This window comes from Acanthopagrus latus, chromosome 6, assembly GCF_904848185.1.
Source record: "Acanthopagrus latus isolate v.2019 chromosome 6, fAcaLat1.1, whole genome shotgun sequence".
NCBI classification, from domain to species: domain Eukaryota; kingdom Metazoa; phylum Chordata; class Actinopteri; order Spariformes; family Sparidae; genus Acanthopagrus; species Acanthopagrus latus.
In genome coordinates this window covers 16691888-16707620 of record NC_051044.1, presented here as the reverse complement: position 1 = coordinate 16707620, position 15733 = coordinate 16691888, and the positions used below count along the sequence as shown (strand labels likewise).

At 41.9% G+C, this 15733-nt stretch overlaps 3 protein-coding genes across 3 annotated transcripts; 2 read left to right on the top strand and 1 right to left on the bottom strand.

The window, feature by feature from the left end:
- Positions 1-510: 510 nt before the first annotated feature.
- Positions 511-2584, bottom strand: mrpl20 (mitochondrial ribosomal protein L20). Its single transcript, XM_037100556.1, has 4 exons — positions 2362-2584; positions 1960-2070; positions 1411-1488; positions 511-1303 (listed from the first exon to the last, which is right to left on the bottom strand). Exons 1-4 carry the CDS (start codon positions 2446-2448, stop codon positions 1130-1132), a joined length of 450 nt encoding a protein of 149 aa, XP_036956451.1. The 5' UTR covers positions 2449-2584; the 3' UTR covers positions 511-1129.
- Positions 2585-2906: 322 nt separating this feature from the next.
- sdhb (succinate dehydrogenase complex, subunit B, iron sulfur (Ip)) lies at positions 2907-6742 on the top strand. Its single transcript, XM_037100165.1, has 8 exons — positions 2907-2978; positions 4153-4286; positions 5053-5138; positions 5428-5564; positions 6050-6166; positions 6255-6356; positions 6451-6573; positions 6662-6742. Exons 1-8 carry the CDS (start codon positions 2907-2909, stop codon positions 6740-6742), a joined length of 852 nt encoding a protein of 283 aa, XP_036956060.1.
- Positions 6743-8656: 1914 nt separating this feature from the next.
- On the top strand, positions 8657-15722 carry mfap2 (microfibril associated protein 2). Its single transcript, XM_037100553.1, has 9 exons — positions 8657-8915; positions 10671-10732; positions 12570-12617; positions 13092-13118; positions 13227-13310; positions 13396-13437; positions 13525-13612; positions 14732-14805; positions 14908-15722. Exons 2-9 carry the CDS (start codon positions 10702-10704, stop codon positions 15009-15011), a joined length of 498 nt encoding a protein of 165 aa, XP_036956448.1. The 5' UTR covers positions 8657-8915; positions 10671-10701; the 3' UTR covers positions 15012-15722.
- Positions 15723-15733: the final 11 nt, after the last annotated feature.

Sequence of the window (15733 nt, the reverse complement as noted above, 5' to 3'; positions counted from 1 at the left end):
AACAAAATATATATCAAAATGTTTATTGAACTTAACATTCAGACAACAAAAACAAATGGTAAAATATGTATTTACACACAGACAGAAGTCATTACATGATAAATCTAGAGGTCACTGTTCTTCCCAACCTCCAAATAACTCACAACCCAACAGAATCAAATCATGAGTTAACAAGTTCTCTCTAACTCAAGAGTGCGACGATATGTGGTCTGACCCAAGAGTACTGAGTACTCAATGTCATGACTGCTGAATACTCAACATCTTGACAGGGGCTGTGTGATCCCATCACAAAATGAGATCTAGTTACATGAATACTCAAAACTCATGGGTCAGACAACGGCCTTAATTTCGATCCAAACTTCAGACCTTCCAAGTTTCGTGACTGCTTCTTGCACATGAAATCACAGTGACAAAATCTGTCCACAGCCTCTCTCCAGGACCACAAAGTGACACGAGGACACAAACAGATTCACAAGGTGAAAACAGTGACAACTGGTAACAAAGGTTGCATAAGATGTTCACAGGGAGGTTTATGGAAATTCATCATCACATTCTCAATCACGATACTGGAGGTAATCAGGAGGGCTGTTGTGAAGGATTTCAGCAGGCAAAACTGCAGCCATGAATCTCTGGTGCACAGGACAGAAATGTTGGACTGAAAACAGCGCATGGAGCAGAAGCAGGTGAGTTGACTAACAATTGCTATGCTGTTCAATGTCAGCTGCCATCTTGGATTATGAGTATGTCCTTGTGAGTGCAGAAATATTGAAGAGTTGCCTTTTGCCAGCATTGTCAGTAAGGGCCTCAACGGTGGGAGAAGTCAACCATGTCTTCGCCTTGAGTCGACTTCTTTTTTTTTTTTCACCAAGAGACCCATAACCACACTATGTTGTCAAATTGGGTCCTTTATGTGGATCATTGAGCATCAGGCAACCCTGGTATAATGATCAATAATAACAATAATAATAATAATAATAATAATAATAAATCACAAAAATGATCAAAGTTGTTCAACTGATTTAACTGTTTATGAACATATATAAAAAACTTTGATGAACATCTCCACAATCCAAGGCAACTGTTCTTTAAACCACATAACAAATGGAAATCTGCAGCTTTATTAAGTCCATCACTGTAGCAAAACAACTCGGGAGAAGACACCAGCAGGCTCTTTGCCATCGCCCAGCGCTGCCCGGAGGCCCTCCTGCTGGCGCGCCCGTGCCAGCTTTGCAAGTGAGAGGAATGACCGAGGTTCTGTGATGGCCAGATCACTGATAACACGTCGGTTTAGCTGAACGCTAGTCTGTAAGGAGGAAGAGAGGAAATATGTTAACGAAAAGATAAGATTCAACCAACAGCAAAAAGAACATAGAGGAGCGATAGAGAACTTTAATGTTCAACACAGCTGACCTTGGTGAGGTTGTGCATAAGCGCAGGATACTTCATGCCGTGCTCTCGTGATGCTGCTGCAATGCGCGTGATCCAGAGCTGAAGAAATAAGAGCACAACACATACAATAAATAATACTGATTACATTACTCATTACTAATAACATTCAGTTAGTAGCCCATTGACTTGTGATTGTCTAAGTGCGACCATTTAATGTGGACATGTGTGGAGAGGTGATCAGTCAAACAGAAGAGTGACTATTCATTCTTGTATCATTCAAGTCAATGTCTTGTTTAGACTAAAAGAGTAGACAATATCTAGTATTTCATAAGAGGAGAGAGGATCGTAAAAAATATAGTAATACATACATATACTAACTAACATACACATGGTATTGATGAGTGACATTGCACATTACACTGCAAACTAGTATTATAAACGGTATCGTACTCTGCTGAAATAAAATAATCTCATTCCCAAAGACCTCAGGTGAGGCATGGATGTCCCTGGACTGAGAGAGATACTATGGATAATACAGCAGTAAAAAGAAGCTATTTTTCTTTTACTTACCGTCCTCATGTTACGTTGCTTGAGCCTCCGACCTTTGGTGGCGTAGACGAAAGCTCTTCTGACCGCCCTGACAGCCAGGCTGTAGCAGCGGTTCTTTCTGCCCCTGAAGTGCTATTGGAAGGAACCGACAGGGAAGATGACTGAGACAAGGAGGTCTTCAACAAAATGAGTGACATTATTGATGTTAATATTAGATTAGGGCGATGAGGCATCCTTGTAGCCGGATCAACATGAGTCATTGCCGAACAGCATATATAAAATAAAATAAATAAAAATAAAATAGAACTGATACTTTAGTTAAAACATTTCAGTTGTAACTAACACAAAGACTACACAGCATGAAAAATATGAACGGTTACATCAACTGGCCACATTTCATCCAGGAAATAGTCGTCGCCTTACCCGTGCATGTTTGAGAATTTCTTGAACTTTCCAATATCTGTCAGGTCCACGGCTTCGGATCCAACACGACAACGTCAGGAAAACCATGTCTCTTCTTTGGGTTCACTACTGCACCACAAGCTGTTTGTAATTAATTAAAGATACTGGATTAAATCACCTGAGTCCACCTCCACGATGTTATGTGTCTTCAGATCCACACGCCATAACACTACTGACAAGGACGCACGGAGTTCGTTCGATTTAACGTCACGACGTCTAGTGAACGTGTGTCCGCCCGGGTTGTGCTGTGAAAAAGACAAGAAAGAGCCCGCGCTATTATCAAAAAAAAAATGATAATGCCACGGAGGACTATGGGCAACAATAAACGAAATACATGGGTGAAACCTGATAAGTCAAACAAACCTTTAAAAATAATGGGTTTCTTTTAACGTACGCTTCAAGAGCCGGGGGACATCGGTTCATCAAACAAGCGCTCCCACCAGAGCTGTGACGTAGCCACGGAGGATGCTGGGATAGCGGGCCCTGGAGGTCAGAGAAACTCCAAAATGTCGGTTGCTGGCTTCACGTCCTTGAGCCGCTGTGGTGTTTCGGCTTTCCGCTCCCCCGCTGGACTGGTGGTGAGTTGACAGTGGCTGTAATATATACACATTTATAATAAGTTTTTATTGTCCGGTACAGTTTCTACTCAGAGTAACGTCACAACACAGAGCCGTCCTGTTTGACAGCTTTGGTCTCCGTCTATACTCTGAAGGCTAGGTTACGTAGCCCAGCTACTAGCTAGCTACTAACTAGCTAGCCCTCAGTTTCTACTGTGATTAGACTGACTCAACTTCCACTTTTAAACATATCCATTTGTTGTTTATTACTTGGTGTGTTCTTAAGCTACAGATGGACACGTTCAGAGTCTATATACACACCAAAATTGGCAGGGAACTAGTTAAACTACACCGTAAACATTGAGTTGATTATAGCAAAGTAAAGCAATCTGACATATTTTGTAGTAGAAATTCAGTTACAACAAACAGCTAGACAACAGGAGTGAATTTATAAACCTTTCCTGTGTAATAATAGTTTTAATAATATTTATTTAACAATGTTTATGCAATGGTTAATAAAGCATGATTCATGAGGGATTTGTATTTCATATAAAACAGAATAATTTTCTAGTTTTAACAAAAAATACTCAAACTCTACCCTTCTGTGTGCTTTATTAGGGACTTATGAGTAAAGCCCAATTAATATGCACTTTTTAGGAGTGATGCCGATACTAGGAAGTAAGAAATGATGCAATATGTCAGCCCATATCCAAACTTTTTCAGATAAAACATGCTTATCAAACACTTGTGACAAAGATACATAACTATGGCAGGATTTTTCTGCAGAGAAATTAAATTAATCATCTAAAATCACAGTGGTGCAGTGAAACAGTAATAGTCACTGGATATGTAAGATTATGAATCACTCCAAGAAAAAGCAATACATACGCCTATAATGCATTATGTGTGATAAGCCAATACTGGCCAATCGATATACTGGTTATTGGTTCTTTAAACATTGTGCGCACACAAATGAATATTGCATTAATAATAAAAGTGTTCATAATAATAAATCATCCCGATTATCAAGACAGTTGATCAGAAAAATAAGCCAATAAATTCTTAATATCAGTTTATTATCTAACTGTGCATCCATAATGTTACTGTTTTTAGTCAAAGCATTAAATGTTGTGTAATGAAAGCAGCAGAGTACCTAAACAATCCTGTTTTTCCCTCTCTTTGTCCCGGCTGTCAGGCGGTACGGTATGCCCAAACAGCAGCGGCTCCAGCAGCACAACCCAGAATAAAGAAGTTCCAGGTGTACAGATGGGACCCAGACACTCCAGGAGACAAACCCCGCATGCAGACATACGACATCGACCTCAACACGTATGTGTTACTGCCTGTCACTTTGCCTCAATATGTGCTGCAATATGTCAACCTTTGTCCTGGTTCATCATCTATATGAAAAGAAAAGCGGTAGTGCACAACAAGGTATACTTATCTTCAAAAGTTTATACTGTATTTTCTATACACTTACATTTCAAGACATTTTGAGTGGATTGTTGCATTAATTCCATGGCTAATTATTAAACAATAAGAGAGGTTGAATTCAAATGTCATTGAAACATGGCATCTAGGCATAATTGTGATAATTTATGGACTGCATGTAGATTTTTATCAATCTAGTAAGAGATGCAGCGCAGAGGACTTTGTCAAGTTAAGCACTGACATTCAAGTCTTTTATAGTGTGTATTGGAAGATAAGGCCATTTTTAAAAGCACTTCTATTAGATGATCACGCTGACTTGCACTGATGGAGGCATATTGCTTAGTGGAATTCAAGTGCATAGGTTCATGTAAACTAAGGGCATCATTAATGAACTGAGAACAGCCTTCAGGTAGATTAAACTAGGGTGGATCTGACAGACTGACGTATTGCCAGTCCTCGTCCTCCCTCTGATCCTCTTATTAGATTTGGGATGCTCTCAGTTCCCTTCTGTCAACATGGCACTGCAGCAAAAAGACTCTTCAACCTAAAAATTCTCTTTAACCATAAAACCTGATAGGATTTCCAAAACAAACAACACAACAGAGATGACTCCTTTAACACTTTCAGGTCTTGATATTGTGGACTGTCTTTCCTCTTTATATAGTTGTGGCCCGATGGTTCTTGACGCCCTTATCAAGATCAAAAATGAGATGGACTCCACTCTGACCTTCCGCCGCTCCTGCAGAGAAGGTGAATAACAGGGTGTTTCCAACATAATTATGAACATGTTTATTTAAGGGATTATACCAAAGTTGTGGATGTTTGTTCTGTGGATTTACATTTTTTCTGTTCTTTTCTTTTTCTTTTAAGTTTACTCAACTCTTTACTTAACTCTTTACTCTTCTGTAAATGTTTTCCCCCGAAGAAATTATGTTATTATACTCACAAAATAAAGTTTTTTTTTCTTGTGTTTTTGCCTGGAGGTTATATTCTCTCAGAAATGATATTACAAGCGTCTTTTATTTTTGTTTAAATGCAGGTATTTGTGGATCCTGTGCCATGAACATTAATGGAGGAAACACGCTTGCCTGCCTCAACAAGATTGACACCAATCTTAGCAAGCCATCTAAGATCTACCCTCTGCCACACATGTATGTGGTGAAGGATCTGGTACCTGTGAGTAAACATCCACCACACACTGAACTGTTCAACAGGAGTCACTGAGTCCAACTAATAACACGTTACTCCGCCATCATTTTCTTCCCCTGTGTCAAACATGGATGCACAAATGTGTTTCCTCAAAGTAACTGTTGCCAAAATTATCAATACTTTTTCTGTTACTCATGTTTCTTTTTTGTTTTGGATTTATAAACTTTTGGTTTTAATGTCATACTTAATACAAGTGGAAGAATGTGACATACTACTAAATATTACAGTGATAGCAGTTCCACTTTTCACAAAACTTTGCACTTCTTTTTTGTAGATGCTTTCACAACCTGTTTTGAACCTCATTTAGTCAGTCAGACACAGACATGAAGCTGCATTGGCAGCAAAATCAAGTTTTACTTAATTACATTTTCAAAAAAAAGTTTTTTTAAACAAAGTATTGTTCAGATATTTACCTCCTATCTGGGTCCTTGATCACACAATTGTATTTGCAGGACATGAGTAACTTCTACGCCCAGTACAAGTCTATTGAACCCTACCTGAAGAGGAAGGATGGGACAAAGGAGGGGAAGGAGCAGTACCTGCAGTCTGTGGAGGACAGACAGAAACTGGTACATCACTCTTTATTTATATGTATAAAGTTTCCCATTGCTTAAAGTCACAAGAAAATTAATTTATTTTCTCTCGTTTCCCCTGTAGGATGGGCTGTATGAATGCATTTTGTGTGCCTGCTGCAGTACGAGCTGTCCCAGCTACTGGTGGAATGGAGACAAATACCTTGGGCCTGCTGTGCTGATGCAGGTGTGTGTCCGATGACATAGACATTCAGGGATCACTGATAAAATTAAAAATATACCCAGACAAGTTTGTGGGTTTACATCCTGTGCTCTCTTAGGCGTACCGTTGGATGATTGACTCGAGAGATGAGTTCACAGAGGAGCGTCTGTCCAAGCTGCAGGATCCATTCTCCCTCTACCGCTGTCACACTATCATGAACTGCACCAAAACCTGCCCCAAGGTAACACACATCTACAGCTTCATTCTGTTCACAGGTCATGATACGTATCATATATTCCTCATCCTGGTGTTTCTCATGTTTTTCTCAGGGACTGAACCCTGGAAAAGCAATCGCTGAAATCAAGAAGATGATGGCCACGTACAAGGAGAAGAGGGCCGCCGCTATCTGAAACCTCCATTGTCGTCTTGTACAACCTTTCCCTCCATTATTAAATGATATCTTGATTAAATAAAATGCTTATTGAGGTCTGAAGGGCCAGAACACCAGTCAGCACCACCACCTCCACACTGAATGGCAAACTGTAAGGGAATGCTTATGTCTGCGTGTGTCTGAGTGTGTTGGGGTGTTTGGGTGGCTTGGTGTTAGACAAACGCACATGTACAGTATGAATGAAGGAGAGAGTGTGTGTGTGTGTGTGTCGAGTCTTACATGTACCATAACAGAGGCGTTTATCTCCAGCCCTTCTGTGTGTTTGATTGTGCACTTGGGAGACATGATGCTGCATATTTAAGTACAAACCGAAGGCGTTCTTCTTGCGTGTAAACATTTTTGTAGCTTGTTGTTTTCAGCCTAGCAGCAGCTTTACAAATGTACAGTCTGTGTTCCCTCAGATCTTCTAACATACCAACTGCAGTTATGTTTTGATGGAAAATAAATAGTATTAAATGCCCTCAGCTGTTTTCATTAGTTGTTATTTGCTGTCACTGATGGTGCTCTGATCACACATCTTCTTCTTTAATACACATCCACTGTTGTTAGCAGTGAGTGTCCTCTAGATGTCAGTATTTTGCGGAGCCTGAGCTGCAAATGAGCAGTTCCATCACAGTGTTCCTGGGTTCGCTTGAAGACTCATCAAGGCAGGTATTAGTTTATTTATTTTTCATATGCAGATGCTGAATAGAAGAGATGTGAGAATAGACCCTTGAGGAACTTCGCATGTATTTCTTTGTTTACTCTGTTGGTGTTATCACCTGTACATTCTATACAATACATCATATTAATGTTAGAGAGAAGAGGTGTTCAATCATTTCATATTATTTTAAGGAATATATAACACTATTCACACTGTCAAAAAACACCGCTGTTGTTGTAGCACCCTGTTATCTATACATCTGTCTCTATCTTGGATCTGAAGATTGACTTTAAGTTAAAGAAACATTATGAAACTTTACCACAAAATTTAAGATTCAAAGTCATGTTGACTGTACATTGTCTTGTAACTGGGTTAAAGATGTCTGTTACTTGTTTCTTCCCTATGTGACTTCAGTGAGAGGGTGGGATCACAGTGTTTTCAACACATAAGACTGTTTGACTTTTGTTAAGAGTTTTGTTTGTAATTAGCACCTACATTATGTCTGACAAATGGTTATATAACTGGGATTTGTATTTACCTCAGTGAATGTGGGGGTGCCAAATAAACAAAATCTCAATTTTTGGTAGTTTGAAAAGTACCAAATCAAAAGTAACCCATCATGCAGAGCTGCTTCTGTACTGTCCTGTGCAGGCCTGGAAGAGGCACTTTAATATATACAATATGTGAGAATTTTAGATTAAAACACAAATCAAACATAAAAAGAAACATGATCAACAGAATGTGAAGAAATAAGAATTTTGATGCCACACTAACGAGGTTTGCGTATTGTGCTGCAGGTATCTACTTATATTAGAACTAAGTCAGTAGCTTGGCCATTTAATTTTTCAAAATACCACTGCGAGCTCCCAGTTTGGACCACTAGCTTCATGGCTAACTGAGCTAATATGCTAAAAGCAGCTGCAGTTAGCAGTGACACCTGTGACATGCTGATATCTGTTTGTGGTGTGAATTTGAGAAGTGGCCAGTTCTTACATGTTGCACCTTTAATGCTGTCATTTGTGAAGGTGGAGCTAAACTTTACTACTCTATACACTTAAAGTTGTTTAATTTGTTGAAAAACATTTTAGCAACTGATTACGTGTTTCGTCTGTAAAATCTTAGCTTGAAAAGTAAAAGTAAATTAGTCTTTTCTAAATATGGAGTGAAGTGAAAAGAACCATATTACTTACAATTTTTGCAGAATAAGTATACTTAGTTACTTCCCTCGACTGTTTCTTGGTCACCTTATTTAAAAGGTGGTGACCAGCACCCGATCAGCTCATCCATACTTCTGATCCTCGCGGGTGTCGGGGTGTTGTTGCGGGTCGGTGCCGGGACCGCTGGGGGCTGCGGGCTGCGGGCTGGAGGCTGGACTGGACGGGGAGGAGACTACAGATGCGGGGTGGTACAATGTGGCGCTGCGAGTCCTCCTGCACTCAGAGGACGCATGAGAGCCGAGGACAGCCGGAGCGAACTGAAGCAGAGTTAGGTAAGAAACTCTGGAGAAAAAACAAAACTTTTTTTTAATATCTTCACATGTTTTAGTTTCTTGTTTAATTGCACCTAATTTTCTTTATTTCATGTCAAGCACATGTTGATTCAGACAGATCTGAGGAGGGTGGAGGGAGTGGTGTGTGTGTGTGTGTGTGTGTGTGTGTGTGTGTGTGTGTGCGTGTGTGTGTGTGTGTGTTGGGGGGGGACTCATCTGAGGTGATTGTGCACAGATTTTCATGCAGCCCAGTCCCCGTTTTAAAGGCTCCAGAGCCTCCTGAGCGTTTATCAGTCTGCTCAGAGTACCTATGCATACTTTGCGTGTATGTTAATGGCTGTGGAGAGCTGACATGTGGTCCTGTGTTTTCACTGGAGAGAAGGAGGAGGAGGGACTCCACAGCACAGCCTGCAGTAATGGCACTACAATGGAGAGAGGGAGCCAAGAAAAAAAACAAAAAAACAAGAGAGGATGGGGGTCGATGAGGGCACATGGAAAGATGATTTTAAAGACTTATTTATTTATTTGTCAGAGCTGCAGGAGAACAAAAGGCGTAAAATAGATGACAGCAGTGCACCTCCTGTTGCTGACCTCAGAAACTCCTACTAATGAGTGTGTGTGTGTGTGTGTGTGTGTGTGTGTGTGTGTGTGTGTAGGTGGGGGGTGGGTGGGATGGGGTCTCTAGCTGGGAAGGGAAGGGCTCAATTGGGGAGAGGGGGGCTAATCGCTCCCAGATGTGTGCTGTGAAAACATATGGTTTCCGATAGCCACTGTGATGCACAAGAAGAATGTGTGTGTGTGTGCGTTCAAACTCACAGGGACACAAACACACAGATTTATTGATATACATACAAGAAACTTGTGCAGTGTGCAAATCACATGTTTTGCGTCCGGTGTGGCCTCATGAAAATGTAAAATGAGGGATCGCAGTGTAGGATGTGTAAGAAAAAAAAAGAATTAAGTGCTTCATGTTGTGTGTAAGCTGCAGCGGAGGAGGAGCGTTCATACTTTCCACAAAAATGGAAAAGTAGTTAGTGTAACAGGAAGCTAAGGTAATGGGTTTTACTGTATGTAACACTTCGACATTTTGACGTCAAGAGTTTCACTGACAGCTGAACAAAAAAAGGCAGGATCTGATGATGCTGTCGGTGTTCATGTTTTTCTGTCCACATGTCATTTTCGCTCATCCTGAGAGGCTCTGCTTGCCTGGTGGGGTAAAGAAGAAAGAAGGGAGGGGGAGTGAGGGGTTCGAGGAAATGACCAGTGAGGGCGACAGAAGGGAAATGAAGGATGTGGAGACAGACGGAGTAGGAGAGGGAGGGAGGGAGGGAGGGAAAGAGGGAGGGATGTCGGGTGGGGTTGAGGGGTCCTCTGTTTCTTTTCCTGGAATGCAGCCCCGAGACTGTCTGCTCTGCTGCAGCAGCAGTGAGGAAAAGTAGGAAAACAGAGAGATTGTTCTTAGGGAAGACAGACGGGCCACATTCTTGCTGTCAGAGTTTTCTCCCCCTCTCCTTCCCCCCTCCTCTTTTTCTTGCCATGGCTGTTTGGGGCCAGTGGACAGAGCGGGATGAGGGGGGGGGGGGGCATGGAGAGAGGGGAGAGCAGTGGGGGGGTTGGAAAGGTGACAGAGAGCGAGAGGAAAGAGAGGAGAGGGGAGTTCAAGAGACCAAAAGAATATCCGACACCAAGCGCTTTATTATTCCCCCTCGTGTCGCTCTGTTCTGGGTGTTGATGCTCTGCTCGTCTCCCCTCCAGTGATCAAGTCAGTCTACCTCCCAGAGTGACCATGAGAGTCCTCCTGCTCATCTGCATGCCAGGTAACTGCACCATACTGTCCACTGAAGCCCTCTGAAACAATACATTTATATTATTTTCCCTTAGATACACTTACATACCACAATCAAAGTTAAAGAGACAGTTCACCCCAAAATCAAAAAAATATTCATTTGTCCTCTTACCTGTCATGCTGTTTATCCATCTGGACTGTTTTTGGTGTGAGATGCAGAGTTTTGCTGTAGAGACGTCTGCCTTCCCTTGAAAATAATCAAACTAGATGGGACTGGGTGCTCCAAGCGCCAATAAAGTTGATTTGAAGAACTCAGCGGTGATGTCTCTTCCCAGAAATCGTGACCCGGTCACTCAAGATAATCCACAGACATCTTTGAGAGCAGTTTCATGCAGGAACTGGTTTCTTTCTACCAAACTGCACACGCCAACCACATCTCCGCCCAGAAAGAAGTGTCTTCAAGCGTCGATTTCACGCGTTTGCTGCTTTCCAGAACTTGTCACCTGAAAATCATGACCGAACCTAGTCACGATGTCGCAGCCTGCAGGCAATGAAATGAAATGAATAAAGCATGAAACCAGAAGATAAAGCTGATCCCCTCTGTTTGGTTCACTTCAGCTCAAAACAACCACGGCTGACGAACCTCCAGCTCAACATGTCCTCATGCATCAGCATATTTAAGGCCCTTCATCACCGCCTCTGTTCTCTTCTTGTCCATTTCTTTTCCTCCTCTTCTACACGTTGTTTGTTTACTACTGCTACCTTGGTAACACTCATTAGCTCTCTATAGCCTCTGTTAGGACTGACATTTGTTACCTCCAACTGTGTGTAAAAAACGCACTTTAAATGTACTCACTGGGGACGCCTGTTTGTGCCAGCTGGGCCGGGCATTGTCATTTGCATACTTGCATGGTCCAAGTTTCTGGCCCTCGTGTTATATGTCACAAGCATCAGGCCTCCTGTCAGTGAGCAGACGCAAGCTTCTTTCTGTGTGATGATACGGTAGGCGGATGTGGTTCGGCAGAAAGAAAATGGCTCCACCATGAAACTATCCAGGCGTTTAACAACTATGAAGGAAACTCAGCAAGTCACACCAAAACGATCTAGATGGATTAATAACACTACAGGTGGACAAGCTCATCAAACTGGGGGAGGGTGGGTTTTGAACTCGTTGGATTTGCGCTGTAAAGGACAAGTTCACCCAGGGAATAAAAGTATCAACTCACCTTCACAAAAGGTGAAGTTTCAAACCCCCCCCCCCAAAAAAAAAAACGTTTCAGTGTCACAGCATTCTCCTGATCATCTGAAGTGGATGGGGACTTGTTTTAAAACCTAAAATAAACAACTGAAAGATTGTATAAAATATCTTAATGCAGCTCAGAAAACACAGAGATCCCAGATTGATTTGAAAAAACGTTACATCCATTTTTAATATGAAATGTTCTCTATAGCAGCTAGGCTAAAATCGTTAGCACAAGCTTGACGGCGCATTGAAGATGTAAACAACATTTTGTTGCAAAGCTCCGGAAATGCTTGCGAACTACAAAATCCCACCTGACTTTCCATCAACACAGGGGTTGGAGAAGTTAAAGAACAACACTTAAATTTTTGGGTGAACTTCTCCTTTAAAGTGACACTATGTAAAATTCACATTAATGTGCACCTTGCTGTTTGTGTGTTCTCAGTGTTTGAGATTTGTCATTATTGTCCTGAAAAATGTGGAATCACTCAGTGTGATTCAAGGATGAAAGTGCTAGTTCATCATAAAAGTACTCAGTTACAGTATTCAGAGTAATTACTCACTTCCCCCTCTTTCATTTCACTTGCTCGATCTTTGTGATTACTTTATTGTTCTGAAATGTCAACAGTTCTGCTGCTCGCCCAGGCCCCGTACCTGGAACCGATTCCATATTTGGGTGAGTTCGTTAAGAGAATATTGGCTCTGATCATTCCAGCTCAGCATCAGTTTATATCAGAGGTCTGCACATCTGTTCCCGATTCCTCGCTGTCCTCTGATGTGTCACCTCGCCTCGAGGAGTTCGCTCTTGTTATTTACCTCCCGCATAGCAACTGTTGTCACAGTGTAAATAGCACTTTGAGCACTCTGCATGTTATTATTTGTAAACATCTTGCAAATGAAGTCATGCATTACACCCTCTCAGACTGCTCATTTTGTTCTGTTTTGGCATGCAGGTGGTTCATTTTATATGTTGCAGGGCTGTGTGTGTGTGTGTGTGTGTGTGTGTGTGTGTGTGTGTGCGTGCGTGTGCGTGTGCGTGTGTGTGTGTGTGTGTGTGTGTGTGACTGACTGACTGACTGACTGTAATTGGTCTCACAATGTTGATCTCATGAAACATTTTCTGTCTCCCTCTCATTTTATGGCCTCGCAGAAGAGTATGGGCTGGATTATTTTCCAGGTAAAGCTTCAATAAAATGTTCTTAATGTTACTTTCACATTTAAACATCTGTGTGTGTGTGTTTTGTTTTTCTTTTGTTAAAACAACTCCATTCTGTCTTGTTTTCAGATAGTCCAGACAGTCCTGACTCCCTTCCTGGAACCTACCGGCAGCAGGTTCGACACAACCCAGCGGTCCGTCCAGGCAAATCAGGTATATGAGTTGAACTCTCCTCCTGTCTGAGTCATGATATTCAAGTCGAACTCATTTGTTAATCTGTTTTCCATGTGGATGTCAGAGTCTGATTTGGAGACGGAGCCCACAGAGCCTGGCCCTCTCGGTAAGGAAACTTCAGACAAAAGGAGGACAGATAATCAGTTGTTTAGTTTGAATGGAGAACTTATTTTGCCTTGTGTTTGATTTCCAGACTGTAGAGAGGAGCAGTACCCCTGCACCAGACTCTACTCTGTTCACAAGCCATGCAAGCAGTGCCTGAACAGCCTCTGCTTCTACAGGTGGGTGACCTTTTAAAATGAGCAACCCACAATTAAAAAACCCAGTTGTTACTGAGATCGAGACAAGGAGGTAACTCACACTTTGTTATCCTCTGAAGTTGGACTTACCTCAGTCTTTCCCTCTACTGGTGAAAACTACATCAAAAATCAAGTGTTTCAAGTATGAGAGTGCACTCGAAGAGCAAGTCTGATTTTTTTTTTAATTGTTTATAAAAAAAATATATTTTTATCTGTGCGTCTCTCCCCCGCTGTCTGTGTTGGAGTTTTGACACTCATGGTGCGTTCAAGTGCATCGTAAACTCATAAGTGTATTCTCTATGGGCCACAAAAGTGATTTTAAAGGGGAAAGTTTTGATCTTTACTAAAATAAAGGCAGAATATTTCTATATAGGAATATTTTATATAACAGGTGACTTATCTCTGGCAATTTTCGAGGTGTTTTACTGCAGTATTTTTTTTTATAACTACTCTCTAAAGATGTGAGATGTAAGAGCTGTGTTGTTAATGAACTGATTGAATGTTATTTTAGTATCGGCAGTTGTCCCAGAACTAAAATAAAAACCAGACGAGGACTTTTGAGCAATATGTTTGAGAACCCCTGGTATATAGAGTTTTAGCTCGGCTATTCCCTGAGACAGCTGGGCACCCTATCGACTACAGTCTGACTTAGAGGTTAAAGACTTTGGTTATGAGCGCTGCCATCTGTTGCCTATTTTAGATGGCATCACCTACCTTCAGATGTCTGCAAACGCACCTTTCTTCTCAAGCTAAATCTGTGGCTTTTCACCGCCCAAGACAATTGTGGTTGGTCTGAAGAAATACCAACAAGGCAGAGTGTTCTTCCCACTTTAGCAGTTTGATCATTGGTACAGCCAGGCTGACACGGTGCTGTGGAGATCAGAATCATGCTTTGGCTGTGCAGACAATAACTGTTGATCAATTCATCATTGGTTTTGATGTTTGCGTTAGATTTGTTGACAGCAAGAAAAACACAGAATAAGTGTTCACAGACATGGAGATGACTGGTTGCATTGCTTTGTGTGAACTGCCCCTTTAACTGGCACCTCGGCAAGTGTTTCAGCCTCACTTTGTGACCTCATACATGTGCTTTTCATTAAGTTTGCGACGGGTGTACGTCATCAACAAGGAGGTCTGCGTGAGGACTGTGTGTGCGCACGAAGAGCTGATCAGAGGTGGGTTCACTCTCCTCTCTTACTGTGTGCTCTGCGCGTGTGTGTGTGTGTTTTGGACCTTGAGGCCTGACATTTGAACTCCTCTGCCCTCTGTATGTTCAGCGGACCTGTGCCGCGACCAGTTCTCTCGCTGTGGCGTGGCGGCGCTGAGCGGCCAGTGTTCATCACTAGGAGGAAGCTGTGGGAAGAGCTGCGGTGGCTGCTGATGGAGGACGGAGATCAGGGATGCTACCTGCCCAGATACTGCCGCTTTTCCTTCCACTTGTCCTCCACCTCCTGTTACCCGCTTTCTCCTCCCAGTGTTTCCTCGACAACTTATTATTCCTGTGCCAAAAGCACTCCTGCATTTCAAGTTTCTCCTTCTGTCTCTCTTCTGACATGTATGGCTGCCCAGTAGATCCTGTGTGTACGGATAAATATACTCCAAAGAACATTGATGATTGTATAAATCACTGGTGCTATAAAATCATCACACTGGTGCTATAAAACTATTAGAGATGCACATAAAAACATCTTTTTTTTTCTATTTTTATGATTGCATATTGTGCCGTTATATTACTCTCGTGCTTTGTGTTTGTTGATGTGTTACTGTACTTGTGTGGAAAAGCAGTCATTGTCGCGAACTCAACGGCAGCCACTGTGCACTGACATCAGACAAAACTAATCCAGCTGCCGACACTCTCATAGCTGAAGATCATGAGATGTGTGAAGGAACAGGTGGTGAGTGACCTCAGTTTTTTGTACTACTGCCACCTGGACGCCCTCGAAACCAAGCAGCGAGCTCACAGAAACGTATTCCAGTGGCGACAAGTGCTTTAAAAAGGCATCTCGCAAACAGCCCCTGTACTACTGCTTTGTAAAACTGTCACTATAAAGACCGAGAAATAAAAAATAAACTTTTTTTTTTTTTAACGACAGCTGTTCGGTG